This window comes from Bos grunniens, chromosome X, assembly GCF_055505025.1.
Source record: "Bos grunniens cultivar Pamir isolate PY7600 chromosome X, Bosgru_T2T1.0, whole genome shotgun sequence".
NCBI lineage: Eukaryota > Metazoa > Chordata > Mammalia > Artiodactyla > Bovidae > Bos > Bos grunniens.
The window spans coordinates 8,663,102-8,686,122 of NC_141194.1; the positions used below are offsets into that span (position 1 = coordinate 8,663,102).

At 40.9% G+C, this 23,021-nt stretch overlaps 1 protein-coding gene across 11 annotated transcripts in view; it reads right to left on the bottom strand.

Annotated features, from left to right (window-relative positions):
* Nucleotides 1-23,021, bottom strand: part of ARHGAP6 (Rho GTPase activating protein 6) — a 541,445-nt gene that overhangs the window by 72,911 nt on the left and 445,513 nt on the right. For all 11 annotated transcript variants that reach the window (XM_086386891.1, XM_086386892.1, XM_086386895.1 and 8 more), the window contains exon 2: nucleotides 16,103-16,262. In XM_086386891.1, the coding sequence (XP_086243017.1) occupies nucleotides 16,103-16,262 (160 nt within the window). The remainder of the gene's footprint in view (nucleotides 1-16,102; nucleotides 16,263-23,021) is intronic.

The following is a 23,021-nucleotide window of genomic DNA, read 5'->3' on the forward strand; positions in this document are numbered from 1 at the left end:
GCATTGACACATGGTGTGATTTTTGACCTCTCTAAGGGGCTAATGCTACCTACCTTCTCTTGATAGATATCATTTTATATAAGCAAGAAGGGAATCAATTATCTTTTTTTTTGGGGGGGGGATCAATTATCTTTAAGTAATAGACTTTAATCCTTGGAAACTCCTCCAAATTTCCTCCAGTTGCTGTCATGAAAACAGCTCTCATAGATTCAGTCACTGGCTCAATGGTACAATTGGATGAAGACTATTAACCTCATCCTTTCCTTTCCCATTCCTGTTTTTGATTATTCTTTGAACCATTTGAGCAGTTCTTTATGATATGTATGAGTGCTAAGTTGCGTCAGTCGTGTCCAACTCTGTGTGACCCCATGGACTGTAGCCCACCAGGCTCCTCTGTCCATGGGATTCTCCAGGCGAGAATATTGGAGTGGATTGCCATTTCCTTCTCCAGGGGATCTTCCCCACCCAGGGATCAAACCTGGGCCTCCTGCATTGCAGGCTGATTCTTTACCACTGAGCCACCGGGGAAGCCCCTTATGCTATAGAAATACCATACAAGTAACAGTGCTATGATTGAATCTTTAATTCTTTCCATTCAATTTCTTAATTATTTCTTGAGCAGCAAAAGCAAAGCACTGTTAGACACGAATGCAAATCAATCTAAGAATGGTTTCCTCCCTACTGCTTGTTTGCAATGGCAGAAGATGACATTGCTATATGGACATCAATAGTTTCTAATCTAAACCCATCTTTATCCTACTACACCCCCCATCCAATTTTTCCTTTCCCTGTTTTGTTATGTGCTCACCCTCTGTGTGGTCATGCATCCCGAGATGAGTTCTCACCCAAGGCTCAGGAAAGGAATCTTAAGTCAAGCTAGTTCTTTCTGCTTGCCATACTGATTTGGGCACTGGCTGCTGCTAAGTCACTTAAGTCGTATCTGACTCTGTGTGACCCCATAGACAGCAGCCCACCAGGCTCGCCCGTCCTTGGGATTCTCCAGGCAAGAACACTGGAGTGGGTTGCCATTTCCTTCTCCAATGCACGAAAGTGAAAAGTGAAAGGGAAGTTGCTCAGTCGTGTCCGACTCTTTGCGACCCCATGGACTTCAGCCTTCCAGGCTCCTCCGTCCATGGGATTTTCCAGTCAAGAGTACTGGAGTGGGGTGCCATTGCCTTCTCCATGGGCACTGGCAGGTGTTGCAATTCTAGGGATTGAGAAGGGAGGGGAGCCTGCTAGGAGACAGCAGTGAAAATCTTTTTTTGCTATTAAAAAATACTTGCTGAAGAGTCACTGCTCTTCTCTGCCTCTTCATGCTGCCACAGAAGCAGTGATGCCAGATGCTACCACAGTCATTTTGTGACAAGGAGGGAAGCCAGACAAAGAAGGAAGTGACCCATGATTGCAGCAGAGAAAAAAGGTGGAAGGCCACAGAATTAATGAGTCCTAGAATTAGCCTATCTGTGGGCTCCTAGTAAAGAAATATAATCAATTGCTTTGCAATATGTTCACTTTTTTTTGGTTTCTGTCATTTGCAGCCAAAGCATCTTTAACGGTGGATAATTCAAAACTGTTGCAGGATATGTTTTTCTACTTATATTTGTTCTAGCCTTGTCAGGTAAAGGCAGCCCTAGAAGATCCGGATTTGAGTGGCATCTGAGATAAGGAAGGAGGGTAGGAACAGGAAGATCAGATTACAAAGAACTGCAAATCTGTAAATAAGTGAAGTCCTTAAAGACAAAGATAGCTAAATGCTCAGTTATCAAACCAGATAGTAATAATAAAGCTAAAAATCAACCCATACTGGAGATTAACTTATTATTAAAGTCACCCATCTGACGCATAACTTACATTCCTATAATCTGCATGCTGGCTTCAGTTGTTTAAGCAACTCATTAAAATATTGACATTTCTTTCTTGTTTAGTTTCACCAAAGGAATTTATTACTCACTTTGAAGAAAAAATATTTGATCACAATAAACACTAAAACATCTGAGAGTTATGAAGTTCTGATAACTAAAAAAAAACACTCAATTATTGAAAAATAAAATTAAGATAGTGAAGAAATTGAAATGAATGGGATGGTCTTGTTGACCAACACATGGATAATAACTGTGAATTACTATATCAAATTAATTAATGTTAATCTCTTAAATCAGAGGTCAGCAAGTTTTTTCTGTAAAGGTCCAGACTGCAAATATTTTTGGCTTTGTGGGCCACATGGTCTCTGCCAAAGCTATTCCACCCTGCTGTTGAAGCACTAAAGTAGCCTTAGACAATACAGAGACAAATGAGTATGCTGCGTTTTAATAAAACTTTATTTACAAAAACAGGCAGTGGGCTGAATTTGGCCTGTGGGCTGTAATTTGCCCTCTCCAATCTTGAATGAAGACCTCCTTAAACTACTTTCCCACAGCTTTCCACTTATAAAAATGTTAGAATTTTGAAATGATTGAATTTTTAAATCATCTTGAGGGCTCAATTTCAAATTATCTAGAAAGCATGATGGATTAAAAAAAACACTCAGTATTTAATTTCAATTAATACTTATTTGCCTTTGTTTTGCCCAAAGGGAAACAAAGAAAAAAGCAAAACTGGAAGCTCCTATTCATATTTCAAGGATGGGACATTCTGGGTAATTATCAAGTTTACTTTTGGGCCATGATCCCAAAAGAGAGAATAGTGTAGTCTTGAAATGTTTGAAAGGTGCCAGAATATTTCAGAAAATGCAGTGACAAAAGTTTTGTTCAAGATGCCAAAGCCTTGTGCAGTAATAGCTGCTACTCCAACAAAAATATATCCATACATGTAAATGTAATCGGTAGGGACAAGAGCTCAGATAGAAACCTATATTGTCTGAGAACACGAAGGAAGCCATTTGTAAACATGAAGGCACAAAACATATGGTGTAAATAACCCCTGACTATTGTACTGACTTGCCTGCTTGGCAGCAGAACAGAATCACACAGCAGCACACACTCGAGAACTTGACGTGGTAAACGCCCTGGGGTATAGAGGAGAGCATCCAAGAAGAAAATTTCAAAACAAAACAAAACAAACCTGCAGCGAAACCTCGCTGTCATTTTTGGGCTTTCCTGGAATAGGTAGATAAGGCAACTTATATCTGTCAGGGCCACCACAGGTCACTTGGAAAGGATGATATCCCCTGCTCTGTGTTTTAACACAGTTGATGTATCTGTGCTTTCTCTATCAACCGACTAAGAACTCCTGGAGGATATGGACTATTGTGGAGCTCAGGCTTTAGGGTGCTCAGGCTTCAGGAGTTGTGGTGCGCAGGCTTAGTTGTCCTGCAGCATGTGACATCTTCCCACACCAGGGATCGAACTCATGTCCCCTGCATTGGGAGTGGTAGATTCTTAACCATTGGACCACCAGGGAAGTCCCTGTGGATTATTTTTGACATGACATTATAGCTTCCATCAGAGGTTTCTACCTCTTCAGAACCTCATACTCAACATGGCGCCCTCCTTCAGGCTGTATGCCCAGCTTGGTACAGGAGAGGGAGCAGTGAAGCGGCACGGGAAGCCCCTGGGTGACACTCCACTGTTGGGCTCCAGGTAGAGAAGGCACTAGATGCTTAGGCCGAGGGTCTAGCCTCTTTCTGTGGCCCTAGGGAAAGTGCCCCATCCATCTTCAGTTCAGTTCAGTTCAGTTGCTCATTCGTGTCCGACTCTCTGTGACCCCATGAACTGCAGCACGCCAGGCCTCCCTGTCCATCACCAACTCCCGGAGTTCACTCAAACTCACGTCCATCAAGTCGGTGATGCCATCCAGCCATCTCATCCTCTGTCATCCCCTTCTCCTCCTGCCCCCAATCCCTCCCAGCATCAGAGTCTTTTCCAATGAGTCAACTCTTCACATGAGGTGGCCAAAGTACTGGAGTTTCAGCTTTAGCATCAGTCCTTCCAAAGAACACCCAGGGCTGATCTCCTTCAGAATGGACTGGTTGGATGTCCTTGCAGTCCAAGGGACTCTCAAGAGTCTTCTCCAACACCACAGTTCAAAAGCATCAATCTTACCAAGGCCCTAAGGGCCACAGTAATGAACAAGTGAAAGTTTTCTACGCTGACATTTTTTTTGTTCTTTGTGATCATCTCTTCTCCATTCCATCTGCTTTCCAAGATTGTGTGTGGGTCATAACTTATTAATGAATCATGAAAATTTGGTAGCTCATAGAACGCAATAGAAGAGAACATTGTAGAGGTGTATCTCAGATAACGATAAGCATCATTTGGCTTGTGTGTTTGATGGGCTGAGATGTAAAATGTATTTCTCACTATAGATTTTGGACAAAAAGTTTGAAACCTTTTCCTCTAAGATAAACTTAAATCTGTGGGGCATGCTCAGCACAGGCTACAAACTGAACAGATTCCTTCTTTTAAGTGAAAGAGTATTGCAAATAGCTTTGATAGTAACCTCAGTAGGCAACGGGGGCCTTGGGAGTTGGTTTTTCAACAAAGGCATAGATTCTGTGGTTGAAGATTACTCTGCTGCTTTTTAGGTGCAGTGGGCAGAATCGGAGAGAAGTCTTGAATTGAAGAAAGCAGAGTCTATGGTTATAGTTAAAGTGAGACATAATGATGGGGTGACCCAGGATTGAGGATAGATACAAGACAAAGTGATATGGTGATGATATGATAATGATGATGATGATGAATGACTTTTCTTGAGAGTATAAAACGTTAGGTGATGTTTTCAGCTCATCATGGTTATTACTTTGCTCAAATATCCTGTCAACCCTGTGGGACCATCAATCAAAGTTGGAAACTGGGCATGGGGTGAAGCAATAGGGAAGCACTGCCATTTCAAGATCATTACTGAGGATCCTGTGGAACACAAGAGAAAGATGGTTGGTGGTCTTTAGAGAGAAAGGGAAGAGTGAAGGCAGGGGCTTACTTTCAAAGGTAAATATGCAGGTATGCATACATGCATTCATGCATTTCTCAAAGATTTTGCTGAGAGTCACTGGAGTATTGGGCAGTATAACCAGTGTTCCAGATTCAGAGACAAATAAGAAATAGCCTCACCCCACGGGAAATCACAACTCTCCAGGGAGATCACATCATTGGTGATTGTGAACACATAAAAGATGCGACTACCTCTACAGCTCATACACTAGAGACATTTGCTGAGGGTCTCTGAGCCCAGTGGCCTACATTATTTTCTGGTCACCCTACTTGGTGATTGTTTCCTATCAGCATTTTTACCTACACTGGAGTTTGGGGATCTGAAAGTAGGTTTCAACTTCATTTTTATTGGGTTGGCCAAAAATCGCGAATGAACTTTTTGGGCAACCCATAGTTACACAGAAAGCTCTGATAAACCGGTCTAGCATTTCACCTCTCCAAGTGGACAACGGCAGCAGGGATAATGCAGAAATTGGACAGTTATAGTTTCTGTCTAGGGTTGTTACATAAACACCCAAGATCAATTGCCTTGTCCACCAGGTTGCCCTTATTTTTTAAAATCAACATTCAAATCACAAACCAAAGATAGCTGCAGTGTTAACCAACCAAGAATGTCATTCTCTTGATTTCACTGAGTTGTTTACTTGGGTTTTACACAGCCTGAGGGACAATGGTGAGGGACCATTTTATAAGGAAGCCATATAACTGAGCAATTTTGAGGCATCAGGCTTCTCTTTTCTTAGACTATTGTCCACATTTTCTTAAACCATCAGCTATTCCTCATTCCATGACACTGTTTTCAAAACATGTAAACAAAGCCTTTCTCAATTTTGATACCAGAAATTAAGTGAAGAAAAAAACAGCACTGAAGAAAACTTGAGTATGTATTTCTCTCTTGTGAAACTATTCAGCTTTAAATATTTAGCTTCCATTATAATGAGGTTAAGCCATATCGCCTACACTAACCTGCTTTACATACTGGGCATCAACTAGTCACTTCCTTTCATTTTACCTTAGACCAGAGGTCAGCAATTTTGCTTTCCTGTGAAAGACCAGATAGTAAAAGTTTGAGACTCTGTGAGGCATAAGGACTCACAACTATTCAACTCTCCCACTGATGCTCAAAAGCAGCCATAGACAATACGTAAATGAATAAGCATAGCTGTGTGCCAATAAGATTGTATTTACAAAAACAGATGGTGAGCTGAGTTTGGCCAGTGGGTGTCAGTTCACTAACCCCGTCTTAGACCATTTGTATTAAAATGCTATCCAAATAATATTAATTGAACCTGATACATAAACACAACTCAGTTGATGTGCTCTGAATAAATGAAAAGTTCGTGAAAACCATTGTTGCTGTTGTTGTTTTTTAGTTGCTCAGTCATGTCCCACTCTTTTGCAACCCCACGGACTGTAGCCTGCCAGGCTCCTCTGTCCATGGGAGTTCCCAGGCAAGAATACTGGAGTGGATAGCCATTTCCTCCTCCAGGGGTTCTTCCTGACCCAGGGATTGAACCTGCATCTCCTGAGTCTCCTGCATTGGCAGGCAGATTCTTTAGCACTGAGCCATCAGGGAAGCCCGTGAAGGCCATGAGGTGTTTAATTTCTCGATCATGATCTCCGCATTTGTTTCCTGGATCAGCTGTTAAACTATCCATAGACTAGACAGTCTGATTCAAGAGCCTATGCCAAGAGCAGCCTTTGACCAGGCAGAAACATTCCATGGTTGCCTCCATGGGGCAATCTCAAGCTTACAGGAAAACGCAATTGATAGATACGATCCCTCCCACTGAAAGACATCCTTATTTCTACACTAGATTCTCTATAGCATCTTCAAAATTTCCTCACTGAAATGGCTGGAAGAAGCACAAGCTGGAATCAAGATTGCCGGGAGAAATATCAATAACCTCAGACATGCAGATGACACCACCCTTATGGCAGAAAGTGAAGGGGAACTCAAAAGCCTCTTGATGAAAGTGAAAGAGGAGAGTGAAAAAGTTGGCTTAAAGCTCAACATTTAGAAAACTAAGATCATGGCATCCGGTCCCATCACTTCATGGGAAATAGATGGGGAAACAGTGGAAACAGTGTCAGAATTTATTTTGGGGGGCTCCAAAATCACTGCAGATGGTGACTGCAGCCATGAAATTAAAAGACGCTTACTCCTTGGAAGGAAAGTTATGACCAACCTAGATAGCATATTCAAAAGCAGAGACATTACTTTGCCAACAAAGGTCCGTCTAGTCATGGCTATGGTTTTTCCAGTAGTCATGTATGGGTGTGAGAGTTGGACTGTGAAGAACGCTGAGCGCCAAAGAATTGATGCTTTTGAACTGTGGTGTTAGAGAAGACTCTTGAGAGTCCCTTGGAGTGCAAGGAGATCCAACCAGTCCATTCTAAAGATCAGTCCTGGGTGTTCTTTGGAAGGAATGATGCTAAAGCTGAAACTGCAGTACTTTGGCCACCTCATGCGAAGAGTTGACTCACTGGAAAAGACTCTGATGCTGGGAGGGATTGGGGGCAGGAGGAGAAGGGGACGACAGAGGATGAGATGGCTGGTTGGCATCACCGACTCGATGAATGTGAGTTTGATTGAACTCCGGGAGTTGGTGATGGACAGGGAGGCCTGGTGTGCTGTGATTCATGGGGTCGCAAAGAGTCGGATGTGACTGAGCGACCGAACCGCACCGAAGTCTAGATGGGAGTAACAAATTAAACTCATCAGTCATCTTATAAGGTTTATGTAAATCTTACTCATTTTTATTGTGTGTGTCTCCTGGCTAAATAGATATAGAGGAGGGAGGAGTCACAAGATTGGAGAATCCTAGGTTCCTGCATGACTGTGTGGAGGACAGTCCACTCTCCTGATTGTTATGGCCAAGCTGCATTAGATAGTGCCTGAAAGACACTTTGATACTATTAAGGTACTAAGTGGTTAGCCTATCTTGACTAATATATAAATAGCCTATCTTGACAAGTATATATCTGTGAGATATATTTGTAGAAGTAGCTTTATTGGGCCATTTCAAAGTTGCATGCATGCTAAGTCCCTTCAGTCATATCTGGTTCTGTGCGACCTATGGACTCTAGCCTGCCAGGCTTCTCTGTCCATAGGATTCTCCAGGCAAGAATACTGGAATGGATTGCCATGCCCTTCTCCAGGGGATCTTCCTGACCCAGGGATTGAACCCGTGACTTTTAGGTCTCCTGCATTGGCAGGCAGGTTCTTTACCATTAGCGCCACCTGGGAAGCCCAATGTTGTCAAATTGCCTTGAAAGCTGCTGCAACAACTATATTCCTATCAACAGTATATGAGAGTCTGTTTTCTGAGAAAATATACTACCCAACTTTTGGAGTCATTCCAATCTAAGAGGAAAAAATAATCTCCCTGTTGTTGAGCTTGCATTTCCTGAATGAATATGAGGGTGAGAGCACCTTTACAGATATTTATAACTCATTTTAATTTCTTTTCCTGTGAGATGCCTATAATTTGTCCACATTTTAATTATTTTCTTTCTCATATTAATTTGTAATAAAGGTCTGTATCCTGGAGAAGTTAGCCTTTAGTTTTTCAAATGTGTTATACATTTCTATTTATTTATTTATTTACTTTTTTGCCCCACAGATGATTCTATTCTTTTTTAAATGTAGTGAAACAGGTCACTCTATGTTTTCTGTGTAGTGACTTTCTCCACGTAAAAATATATTAATATCTAGCTGTTTTGTTTTAGTGCATTCATAGTTTCATTTTTTAAATCTTCAAATCTTTCTTCCACATCAATTTATTTTGATATAAGGAGCAAGGTCAGAATCTCCATTTTTCTTCTCAATGGTAGTCTCATTGTCAGAAATACAATAATAATCCATCATTTCCCCCTGATAGGAAATGCAATGTTTATGTCATAAGTTCTCATATTTATTTTAGCTCAATTCTGAACTCTATTATCTTCCATTGATCTGCCTATTGTGAAGCAGTACAATATTCTTTTAATTGCTTTAGTTTTATAACATTTAATAAATGGCTAGGGATAATTTCTCTTTGACCTCTTTTTCAGATTTTCCCCCGTCTACTAACTTTCATATAATTATTTGCCAAGATGATGTTTAGATCAATTTAGTGATATTACAAAAATTAATTCTTTCAGTATGTTTTCTGGAACCATGCCCAGTTTATAGATAATTTAGGACATAATTTATATCTTTATATAATTGATTCTTCTTACTTAAGAAAAATATGTCTTTTACATTTATTTCTAACTTCTCTTCTTATTCAGCTTAGATCCCAAGGTCTGAGACTATAATCACTCTCTTGTATACTGTATTAATACAGCTGCTGTAACAAACAACCACAAACTTAGTGGCTAAAATGACTTAAATTTATTATTGACATTTCTGGAGACCAGAAGTCTGAAATGAGTCTCACTGGGCTAAAAGCAAGGTATCAGCAGGGTTGCATTCCGTCCTAGAGGCTCTAGTGAGAATCTGTTTCCTTGCCTTTCTTTAGTTTCTAGAGGCTGCCTGCATTCTTCGACTTGTGGCCCTTTCCTCTATCATCAAAGCTAGCAGCAATGCATCTCTCTGACTCTTCCTCCAAAGTCATATCTCTCTTTGACTACAGCTAGGAAAGTTTCTCTGCTTCTTAGTACTCATATGATTAGTTTTAATCCCCCCAGATAATCCAGAATAATCTTGCTGTCTTAAAGACCCGAGTTGGTCACATCTGCAAAGTTGATTTAGACATGTTAAGGAAATAGCCAAAGATTCCAGGCCATCTTTAAGGGGTCTAGATTTCTTCTTACCACAGATTTCTCAACTGCCATGTCCCTCCCTACCAAGACTGAACTCAACTAGAAAATCCTAACTCCACTGTTAGGAGAAGGGGGCAACAGAGGATAAGATGGTTGGATGGCATCACTGACTCAATGGACATGAATTTGAGCAATCTCCGGGAGATAATGAAGGACAGGGAAGCCTGGCTTGCTACAGTCCATGGGGTCACAAAGAGTTGGACATCACTGAGCTACTGAACAACAACAACAAAGCTGCCCAGATGTTTATTCTGCAATTTAAATTCCCAGCTTCTAACCTTGAATAGACCTTTTGGGCTGCCCCGTAATTCTGCAACATTGCTGGTCCATTCACTTCCCGCTTTTCCATTCTTTTCCTCTTTCCTCAAACCTCCAGGACCTCCTTCTTATCCCCACTCCTAACAGATGAAATCGTTTATTTTGCTGAGAGAGGAGAGGCAATCTGGAGTGAAATTCCACATGCTTTCCCATCATCTAATCTGCCTACATCTGTACCCATATAACCCATGTCCACCTGCTACTAAACCCCAGGAGGAGCTCAAACTCTCTACCTGTGGCTTTGGATCCCACCACTGCAGTCCACTCTAGGAAATAACTCCAGTAATTTCCTAACCCTCAACCTTCAGTTCTTCCCTCTCTATGGTGAATCCCAGCAGCTGATGAATACATTATATTATCATTCATCTGCGCTATGGAAGCACCAGTCTCATAGAGGAAGACAGTCCTCCAAACATACACATAAATAAATTTCTATAGTCATTCCAGGGGCTTCCCAGGTGGCACAGTAGTAAAGAACCTGCCTGCCAGTGTAGGAGATGCAGGAGATGTGGGCTTTATCCCTGGGTCTGGAAGATCCCCTGGAGAAGGAATTGGCAACCCACTCCAGTATTCTTGCCTGGAAAATCCCCATGGACAGAGGAGCCTGGTGGGCTATAGTCCATGGGGTCACAAAGAGTTGGACATGACTGAGTGATTGAGCATGCACACACAGTCATTCTAAGGTAACAAAGAGCAAAAATGTGAGCTTGAATATGTTTCCATTTTCATTATACCCACTATCTCAGTAGGCTTTATATCATTTGTTTAGGTTCTAGACCGTGGTATCTGTATTTATTTTCCTGAGTAAATTCATACAGTGACTCTGACTCTGTTTAGAACCTCCACTTAGGCTTTTGCATGGAACAAAAGTGGCCATCCTCAGCCCGAAGCTGCCATCATAGCACTCAGCACCAGCCATGCATTTGATCTTGGTAAATATTCAATGTCTATAATCATCTCACCCAAACACTAGTTTTAGAACTCTTGGGTGATATCTGTTTTTTCCCACCCAGCCACACAATTCCTTCTCTCTTTCATAAGTAAGAGATGATTTGTAAATCATTAGCTCCCATTTTGATAGAAAGTGTCAAAATAACTCCTGAAGCCCAAACATCTTTGAACATCTTGATAGAACAAATCTTTCTCTGAATGTACTAGGACTCACATAGTTGCAGAAATAAGCAATGGAGACAGAGCTTCTAGCAGATAAGTTATATAAAATTCTCTGTTTGTTAAAGGTTATTTATTTAATGGACTCTTTAAAAAGCAAGAACAAAGAGAAACATCAAATTCACTGGATTTGAAAACAAAATTACAAAGAATATTTGTTCCTTGATATCTCATCTGATATGTCTCAAATCTGGGTTTCACATAAGTTTTTAGAGTCATCATTTCCTTCACTATAAACTGGGCTTGCCAACATTTCTATTAAAATTTTTTCTTAGGAACTGAAAGATCATCTGTTCTCGTAAAACAGAAACAGGGCTGTTGGACCCCACCTGGGCCATCTTGTGAATTAATAGGGAAGCAAGGGCAGGTTTCGACTCCAACCTAAAACCAAACAAAGACAAGATGAGGCAGAATGAGATTATCCTAGGAAGAAGCAGCAACCCGGCCTGATGGCAATTAGTACTCATTTTTCACCAACTGCCAAAGGGATTTTCTTCTTACTTGAGCTGAGTATCTCTGTGTTACATTAGCATGAGAAGATACAACAAGGCTAGGAATTTCCTCCTGGGAGGAACTGGCTATGGTTGTGGTGTCAAGTAGAGTATGATGAAAAAGCCATAGGAGCCAGGCATCAGTCAGTGAAATGTGCCTGTCCTACCAGTCCCTTGGCCTAACCTGCCTCTGCCTTCTCCTGAACTCTTTCATGACCTTCAACAAAGTCCAAGATACCAGTTTAAAGAATAAAAGTGGCCCCTCTTGCCACTTCTGTTTAACATAGTATTGGAAGTCCTAGCCACAGCCATCAGGCAAGGAAAAGAAATGCATCCGAATTAGATGGGAATAAGTAAAACTACCACTATTTGCAGAGGACATGATATTTTGTATAGAAAACCCTAAAGTCTCCACCAAAATAGTATTATAACTAATCAATGAATTCAGTAGCAGCAGGATGCAAGAATAACATACAGAAATTGGTTGCTTTTCTATACAGTAATAATGAACTATCAGAAAAAAGTAAAAAAAAAAAATTCCATTTAAAATCACATCAAAAAGAATGAAATACTTGGGAATAAACTTAACCAAGGAGGTGAAAATCCTATACTCTGAAAACTATAAAAGACTGATGAAGAAAACTGAAAATAATACAAAGAAATAGAAAGATATCCCATGCTTTGGGACTGGAAGAATTAATATTATTAAAATGGCCATACTACCCAAAGCAGTCTACAGATTTAATGCAATCCCTATCAAAATACCCATGACACTTTCCACAGAACTAGAACAAATAATCCTAAAATTTGTATGGAACCACAAAAGACCTGGGATTGCCAAAGCAATCTTGAGAATAAAGAACAAAGTTGGAGATATCACCTTCCTAATCCTTAGACTACAGTAATCCAGTGTGTTACTGATACAAAATTAGACACATAGAGCCCAGAAATAAACGGACACACCTCTGGTCATTTAGTCTATGACAAAGAAGGCAAGAACATACAATGGAGAAAAGACAGTCTCTTGGATAAGTGGTGCTGGGAAAACTCAACAGCTGCATGTAAGAAAATGAGATTAGGACTTCCCTGGTGGTTCAGTGGTAAAGAATCTGCCTGCCAATGCAGAGGACGTGGGTTCCATCCCTAGTCTGGGAAGATTCTACATGCTGCAGGGCAACTAAGCCCATGCGCCACAACTATCGAGTCCGAGTTCTGGAGCCCGCAAACTGCAACTGAAGCCCACATGCTCTAGAGCCCATGCCCTGCAACAAGAGAAGCCACTGCAATGAGCAGCCCGTACGCTGCAACTAGAGAGTAGCCCCCAGTCACCACAACTAGAGAAAGCCCAAGGGCAGCAACAAAGACCCAGTGCAAGCAAAAATAAATAAAACATAACAACTTTTAAAAAGAGCCAACGCAAAAAAATGAGATTAGAATGCTTCCTCACGCCATATACAAAAATAAACTCAAAATGTATTAAAGACCTAAATATAAGACTTGAAATCATAAAGCTCATAGGCAGAACACTCTTCTACATGTCGGAGCAATATTTTATTGGATCTATCTCCTAAGGCAGAAGAAATGAAAGCAAAAATAAACAAACAGGGTGTAATTAAACTTAATATTTTGTCCTTGAAAAATCAAAAAGATAACCTATGGGGACTTTCAGTGGTTAGGAATCCATGCTTCCAATGCAGGGGGCACAAGTTAGATCCCTGGTCAGGGAACTAAGATCCCACATGCCATGCAGTACAGAAGAAGAAGAAAAAAAAGAGACAACTTATGGAATGGGAGAAGATTTTTGCAATGTGACCAATAAGGGGTTGTATGTATCCAACATACAAAAACAGCTCATACAACTCAGCATTAAAGAAAACAAATAACCCAACTGAAAAACAGGCAGACGACCTGAATAGACATTTTTCCAAAAAGGGAAATGCAGATGGTCAAGAGGTCAGAATCACTAGCCATCAGAGAAATGCAAATCAAAATCACAATGAGATATCACCTCACATCTGCTAAATGGATATCATCACAAAGTCTACAAACAACAAATGTTGGCGAGGATGTGGAGAAAAGGGAATCCTTCAAAACTGTTTGTGTGAATGTAAACCAGTGCAGCCACTGTGGAAAATAATATGGAGGGTCCTCAGAAAACTAAAAATAGAACTACCATATTATCCAGCAATTCCATTTGCGTATATATCTAGAAAAAAACACACATTCAAATTGTTTTGTTGCTAACTCATGTCCAACTCTTTGTGAACCCATGGACTGTAGCCTACCAAGCTCCTCAGTCCATGGGATTTCCCAGGCAAGAATACTGGAGTGGGTTGCCACTTCCTCCTCCAAGGGATCTTCCTGACCCAGGAATCAAACAAGCGTCTCCTACATTGGCAGGCAGATTCCTTACCACTGAACCAAGGTACATGTACCCCAATGTTTCATGACAGAATTATTTACAGTTGCCAAGGTATGGAAGCAACTGAAGTATTCACAACATATGAGTGGATAAAGATGTGGTGTGTGTATATATATATATAAATATATGTGTGTGTATATATTTATATTTATATACACACACACAAAATAGAATATTACTCAGGCATAAAAAGAAAGAAATCCTGCCATTTGAAGCAATGTGGATGGGCTTAGAGAATATTATGCTTAGTGAAATCAGTCAGACAAAGAAAGACAAATACTGAATGATATCACTCATATATGGAATGCAAAAAATAAACGAATGTATATAGCACAACAGAAATAGACTCATGGATGTAGAAAACAAACCAGTGATTACAAGTTTGGAATGGGAAGAGAGATGGGCAAGATTGAGACATGGGATTAAGAGGTACGACGTACTATGTATAAAACAGATAAGCATCTAGGATATATTGTACAGCACAAGGAACCACAACCATTATCTTATAATAACTTTGACTGGAGTATAGTCTGTAAAAATACTGAATCACTATGCTGTATACTTGAAACTAATATAACATTGTAGACCAACTATACTTCAATTTTTTAAGAAAAAGAATAAAAGTGGCCCTGAGAGTCATCATCCAATGAAAAATTCTGGGTGGTCAGTGTTTTTGTGCTGCTCTCTTTAGTCAACGAAACTGAACCTCCTACTAGAGAGGTGAATTACACAAGATCACCTGTGGAGGGGAAGTGATCAGACAAGTTCTCATATTCTAGTCTTCAGAGTCCTACTCTAGAACTGTTACCATTAGCCACAAATAAGCCCAGAAAATAGCCCCACCAGCTCTGTTGTTGGCGAAATGTAAGCACATGTGTTCATGTGTACATTCAGGTTGCCCAGTCTCTACACTTGGGCCCTTGGGACCTGACAATGCTTGCTGTGGGGAACTGTCCAGTGTATTATAGGATGTTCAGCATTCCTGGCTTCTAACCCCTCTAGGCTGTGAAAACTCAAAGTGGAACCAGACATTGCTAAATTCCACCTGGGGGTGGGAGAACCATCCTTGGTTGAGAACTACGTATCTATGTGTATGTGCATATGCATGATATGAATTATTTTATGAATAACTACTCACGAAGCATTCCCTCAACCCCTCAATAAAAGAAAACAAAGGAGAAGTTCTGCAGATACTGAAATCTGGCAGGCAATCTAGCTTTTATATGTAAGTTTTAGGCACAGCTTCCAATGTTCTTTTCATGTCAGGTTTACCCTATTTGTGTAGCATCACAACTTTTCACTCCACCTCAAATTACCTTTCTGTATATGCTAACACATTAAAAAGTGCCTTTATAGAAAATAGAAAACATTCAGAAATGTGGCTTTACAGATCAAAGGATTTCAAATATATGTTTCCCAGTTTTAGTAGAATCAGGATCTGTGTTTGTAAAAACATCAGACAACTAGGCCTGCACTGGCTTCAGTGCAGATGAACCCTAACAGAGAATGCTAGGTGGATAAAAATAAGTTAACATTGGTATAATAACTGATTCTGGGTTTGCATAAGGTCAAAAGACCTTGTGTTTAACTGGTTGCTAAACCATTCAACTGGTTATTTTGAAATCATATTGAGATAGACATGGTTTTTCTTCTCATCTTTTAAGGGACTTTTTTGAAAGTTCTTTTTAACTGGTTTTGCTGAAGCCATGTAGACTGTTGAGATGCACGTGTTTTTCCCCTTTAATGCCCCGTCAATCTTCCTTTTAATAAACATATTAGTTGACATGTAAACTGTCCTATTGAACACATCTGTCAAGCTGGATGCCCATGCCAGCCAATGACCCAGAAGCTGTAGCTTCCTTCCTGAGTCAGTGGTAGGGCTGAGATGAATCTGCAGCTTGTAACTCTGGCAGAGCATTTGTGACTGGCAACATCCCCCACGGAATGGCAAAATGGGGCCTTACCTTTGGGAATGGTGATCTGACAGCTCAGGTCACAGTCCTGCTGCAGCTGATAAAAAGCCACTTCCTGTAGGCGGGCTCGCTCCAACTCTGAGAGGCTCTGGATGGGCACTGACCTCAGCCGCACACTGCGACCTGACATACTGTTCCAGGTGAAATCACCCTGCAGACCAAGGGGGAAAACATCAAGGGTCACACAGTGATCTGTGACTCACAGACCTCAGCCTCTCCCTCAATTGGTCACAATGTCAAGCAAACTTCATTTTTGTGTTCCAAAATCAGCTCTCAGTCCCTAAAATCCAACCCACTCTTAGTTAACTGTGGATTTTCTCAGTCAATTGCAAACATCCCAGTCTGGAGAATCTTCTAGGTCACCCGATCTCATAAAATGACACAAAGAAAACCATGTGGAAAGATACTTCAAGATACTTCTTCCTCTCTTTTATGGGAACACATGGAAACTTTTTCATTTTTATTTCTCAGTAACAGAAAAAACTACTGCTAATTGCCATCATGCAAAGGCTAACAGAGTTTTGCCAAGAGAATGCACTGGTAATATCAAACAGTCTCATCCAACAACACAAGAGAACTGTACACATGGACATCACCATATTGTCAATACCAACATCAGATGGATTATATTATTTGCAGCCAGAGATGGAACGGCTGTATATAGTCAGCAAAAATAAGACTGGGAGCTGACTGTGGCTCAGATCATGAACTCCTTATTACAAAATTCAGACTGAAATTGAAGTAGGGAAAACCACTAGACCATTCAGGTATGACCTAAATCAAATCCCTTATGATTATACAGTAGAAGTGACAAATAGATTCAAGGGATTAGATCTGATATACTAAGTGCCTGATGAACTATGGACGGAAGTTCATGACATTGTGCAGGAGACAGGGATCAAGACCATCCCCAAGAAAAAGAAATGCAAAATGGTTGTCTGAGAAGGGCTTATAAATAGCTGAGAAAAGAGAAGCAAAAGGAAAGGAGAAAAGAAAAGATATACCCATTTGAATGTAGAGTTCCAAAGAATAGCAAGGAGAGATAAGAAAGCCTTCTTCAGTGATCAATGCAAAGAAATAGAGGAAAACGACAGAATGGGAAAGACTAGAGATCTCTTCAGAAAAATCAGAGATACCAAGGGAACATTTCATGCAAAGATGGACACAATAAACGACAGAAAAGGTATGGACCTAACAGAAGGAGAAGAGATTAAGAAGAGGTGGCAAGAATACACAGAACAACTATACAAAAAAGATCTTCTCAACCCAGATAATCACGATGGTGTGATCACTCACCTAGACCCAGACATCCTGGAATGCAAAGTCAAGAGATGGGAATACCAAACCACCTGATCTGCCTCCTTAGAAATCTGTACACAGGTCAAGAAGCAACAGTTAGAACTGGACATGGAACAATGGACTGGTTCAAAATCGGGAAAGGAGTACATCAAGGCTGTCACCTTGCTTATTTAACTTATATGCAGAGTACATCATGCGAAATGCCAGGCTGGATGAAGCACAAGGTGGAATCAAGATTGCCGGGAGAAATACCAATAACCTCAGAGATGCAGATGACACCACCCTTATGGAATAAAGTGAAGAACTAAAGAGCCTCAGGAAAGTAAAAAAGGAGAGTGAAAATGTTGGCTTAAAACTCAACATTCAAAAAACTAAGATCATAGCATCTGGTCCTATTATTTCATGGCAAATAGATGGGAAAACGATGGAAACAGTGACAGACTTTATTTGGGGGGGGGGCTTCAAAATCACTGCAGATGGTGACTGCAGCCATGAAATTAAAAGATACTTACTTTTGGGAAAAAAAGCCATGACCAATCTAGACAGAATATTCAAAAGCAGAGACATTACTTCACTGACAAAGGTCTGTCTAGTCAGAGCTAGGGTTTTTCCAGTAGCCATGTATGGATGTGTGAGTTGTACTGTAAAGAAAGCTGAGCGCTGAAAAATTGATGATTTTGTATTATAGTGTTGAAGAAGACTCTTGACAGTCCCTTGGACTGCAAAAAGATCCAATCCAACCAGTCCATCCTAAAGGAAACCAATCCTGAATGTTCATTGAAAGAACTGATGCTGACACTGAAATTCCAATACTTCGGCCACCTGATGCAAAAAATTTGACATTGGAAAAAACCCTGATGCTAGGAAAGACTAAAGGTTGGAGAAAAAAAGAAAATAATAGAAAATTAAAGGGTTAAACACTACCATGGATTCAAAGTGCGTAAGTATGAACAAGCTCCGAAAATGGGTGACAGGAAAACCCGAAAAGTGTAGTCCACGAGATTATAAAATAATTGATCGCAGGTGAAAAATCATCTGAGCAGACTAAAGCATAACACATTAAACAAACACGCAAAAAAGTGTTAGACACAACAAGCCCAGAAAATAAACCCTGCCTTAATATTTTCTTTTCGCAAGGTCTGTTTTTGGATACAACCATATTGGTTTTGTCCATCCGACAAAACCTCCAAAAATTAGGAGCTGCGCAACCTGAATTCCTAACCGAACCCGGCCGCATGCTAAGCGCCACCCAAAAGACCCACCTTGGGAACGAGCACTCCTAAAACAGTTAGGGTGAGCAGTTTCAAGGATAAGTCTGGGTCAAGAGTTTGTGGCAGATCTTTTCACTTAAGTCCGTGAAGGTTCATTAATCGAAATATTACGTTTAAAAGAAATCTACGATGAATTAAAATAGTAAATTCAATCTATATTGCATGCGGTGCATGCTGGTTATGCAAACGAACGCTGAGTCTCCGCCTCCGAGATTCACGCCTTTCCCCGCCCCAGCTTCCGGTCCCTTGTTCCCAGGCCCCTGACTCCATGTTTTCTCCTCGACACTCTGAGTCTGATTTCTTCTCAATAAGGATTTTGTTGACGGCTTAAGATAATGATCGGAGAAGGCAATGGCACCCCACTCCAGTACTCTTACCTGGAAAATCCCATGGACAGAGGAGCCTGGTAGGCTGCAGTCCATGGGCTCGCTAAGAGTCGGACATGACTGAGCGACTTCACTTTCACTTTTCACTTACATGGACTGGAGAAGGAAATGGCAACCCGCTCCAGTACTCTTACCTGGAAAATCCCAGGGACGGGGGAGCCTGATGAGCTGCCGTCATGGGGTCGCACAGAGTCGGACACGACTGAAGTGACTTAGCAGTAGCAGTAAGATAATGATATATGGGTACTGGATATGACACAGAGAAGGTTCACTATAAAGTCAAATGAAATAGAGTGCTGAACCTCCTCAGTCGTGCCCAGACTATTTGCGACCCCATGGACTATAGCCCTCCAGGCTCCTCTGTCCATGGAATTCTCCAGGCAAGAATACTGCAGTGGGTAGCCATTCCCTTCTCCAGGAGAAGCTTCCCCAGGATCGAATCTGGGTCTCCCGCTTTGTAAGCAGACTCTTTACTGTATAAGCCATCAGGATGACTCTAATCACTATTCAAAAAAAAAAAAAAAAAAAATTACTGCCAAAATAGGAGAACTGAATCATCCGAAAAGACCCCGATGCTGGGAAAGATGGAAAGCTTGAGAAGAAGGGGACAACAGAGAATGAGATGGTTGGATGGCATCACCGCCTTGATGTACATGAGTTTGAGCTAGTTCCAGTTATGAAAAGGAAGGACTGATGCTGAAGCGGAAACTCCAATACTTTGGCTACTTGATGTGAAGAACTGACTCATTGGAAAAGACCCTGATGCTGGGAAAGATTGAAGGCAGGAGGAGAAGGGGACGACAGAGGATGAGATGGTTGTATAGCATCACTGACACAATGGACGTGAGTTTGAACAAGCTCCAGTTGGTGATGGACAGGAAAGTCTGGTGTGCATGGGGTCACAAAGAGTCAGACACAACTGAGTTACTGAACTGAATTGCCATCATGCACACTAGACATAGGAATGTATGTTGATAGCCTCCCATGTACCAGTGATGGTGTCAAGGGATTTTTAGTTACTCCTTCAAACAACCTTAAGAGGCAGTTAGCATTTCTGACCTTATCCTATATAGTATTTAATAACAACTGTATAATAATACAATCTAGTATATTTATAATATATGCCACAATATATTATTATATATAATATATACTTATGATACATTATCACAATGTTTACTTAGGATACATTATGTTGATATTATAGTAATATATAGTATGTATACATATAATACGGCTTCCCAGGTGGCTCACTGGGTAAACAATCTACCTGCAATGCAGAAGATGCCGGACATGTGGGTTAGATCAGTGGGTCAGGAAGATCTCCTGGAAGAGGGCATGGCAGCCCACTCCAGTATTCTGGCCTGGAGAATCCCCATGGACAGAGGAGCCTGGCGGTCCATGGGGTCACAAAGAGTCGGGCATGACTGAAGCGACTGAGCAAACACAGTACGCAAATACAGATTAACTGAGGCTTAAGAAGGTTAAGTAATTTCCCCAAAATTGTAAAACTTAAAAGACTTGAAATCAACCAGGACTTGAGCTAAAAAGACTTAGGCTTTTAAATTCTATGCTAAATTGTAACCACTGAGTTTCTATTTTATAGCAGTCTAATGAGTTATTTTCATCATAGTAAGTATAGAGATATGATCAATAAAAAGTACATATTCGTATAGACATCTGATGTGAAAATACTCCACATCAAAGAATCAAAGCAGAGATTCCCAGAATCCTGGGTTTGTTTGTGTGCACACATATACACCACTGATTCCACTGAGAGTGAATATCTCTACTCTTGATGCAGACAGTGAGAAAGTGATGACATAAGAAACAATACTTCGCAGTCCTCTGAAACCTAATGTCCCCTCACAGAGAAGGAATTCCTAGGAATCACAGATATCAGCCAAGGCACAACAGCTTTGATGAGGTAGCTACTGTTTCCTCAACAATCAAGAAAAGTTCTGGGAGAAGGAACAGTGTTGGGCCCCACAGACACTGCCAGGGATTTGCTGTGGATGTGGGAAACATTAAGGAATCCCCAAAGACTTCATCATCCTTATTAATTATTCACCTGAAAGAAGAGAGACAGAAAGACTGGCCCCAGAGACTATTAAGACACCTTTCTTCCATACTGGTAGCAAATTCCTGCCTAGATGATTCATTCCAAAGAGTAAATGAAGTATGTTAATGCTTGGATTTTTTCCCCCTCTTTATCTGGGATTTCACTAATTTATTTATTCATTGTTTTAGCAAATGGAGATATCATACTCTGGTGTGCATGCTCAGTTGCTCAGTTGTGTCCGACTCTTTGTGACCCCATGGACTACAGCCCGCCAGGCTCCTCTGTCCATGAGATTTTCCAGGCAAGAATACTGGAGTGGGTTGCCATTTCCTCCTCCAGGAGATCTTCTCTACCCAGGGATCAAACCCGTGTCTCTTCCTTGGCTAGTGGATTCTTTACCACTGCACCACTTTGGCAGGAGTAGAAAATAAACCACGGTAAGTAAAGAATATAGTGTATTGAATAATAACAGCTAAGGATGGGCGAAAAAGCAGGGAAGGGGCCAGCAGTGTTAGCAGAGGACAGAGATTTACAGTGTTAGATTGGGGGAGGGGGGCAGGGCGCTGGGAAAGACCTCACAGGGAAGGCTATGTTTCACTAAACATGCACACACGAGTGCATCCCAGATGGGAAGTTCCAGATGAGCTGGTGATTTCTTGATTTCTTTCTTTTTTTTTTTTTTTTTTGCTTTACCACAAGGCATGTGGGATCTTAGTTCCCTGACCAGGGATTGAACTCAGGTCCCCTGCATTGGAACTGTGGAGTCCTTACCACTGGGATGCCAGGGAAGTCCCTGGTGATTTTTAAATATGAAGTTTAGGTATCAAATGGAGCCTACTGCTGCTTGAAGTGTCAAAATGGAATTACATACCTATTCTTTAAAAGCATTTAAAAAATATGCCCTCCAATGGCTCTGTTATCTGTAGCAGGGGTTGGCTATCTTTTTCTGTAAAACGACAGAAAGTAAATATTTCAGGCTTTGTGGGCCATGTGGTCTCTGTCAAAACTACTCAGATCTGCCTTTGTGGCATGAAAGCAGCCATAGTTTATAAGTGAATGAGTACAGCTGTGTGCCAATCAAACTCCATTTACAAAAGAAGGTGTAGCCCACTTTGGACAGTGGGCTACAATTTGCCAACCTATGTATAATAGTTTATGGCTTAAGTAAAATAAACCATTTCCTACAAGATACATTTTATTTTTTTTATTTACTATGTCCTCCAGGGCTTCCCTGGTGGCTCAGTAGTAAAGAATCTGCATATAAAGCAGGAAACATAGGTTCAATCCCTGGGTTGGGAAGATCTCCTGAAGAAGGAACTGGCAATCCACTCTAGGATTCTTGACTGGAAAATTTCACGGACAGAGTAACCTAGCAGGCTATAGTTCATGAGGTTCATGGGGTCGCAAAGAGTCAGACACGACTGAGCGAGTAAACAACAAATGTCCTGCTGCATAATTAATTTGAACAAAATGTAATGAACACCTATTACATGCTAAAAATAGTACTAGGCTTTAGATTATCAAAATGACAACAGTCCTTGTCCTTAAGGAGTTGAATTTTGGTACAAAGAACACACTTAATCCATGAAATACAGAGATTGTGATATTAGAAGTAAGAGCCAAATGCAATGGGATGCCTAGAATAAAAGGCTGTGATATAAATCTGGGGATAAAGGAAGGCTTTATAAGAAGTCAGTGTTTCACTGGAGGCTTGAAGTTGAATAAGAGGAGTACGGGTTTGCTCAGTAGAAATGCAACATTGGAAAAACAATTCAGTGGGTGCCAAGGCAAATGAATTTGAGAGAACAGGCTTGTTTGGGGGAAATTACAAGGCTAGAAGAAAGGAAACAGCAGTAGGTAAAGCCACGTAGAAATCAGGGCCAGATCCTGGA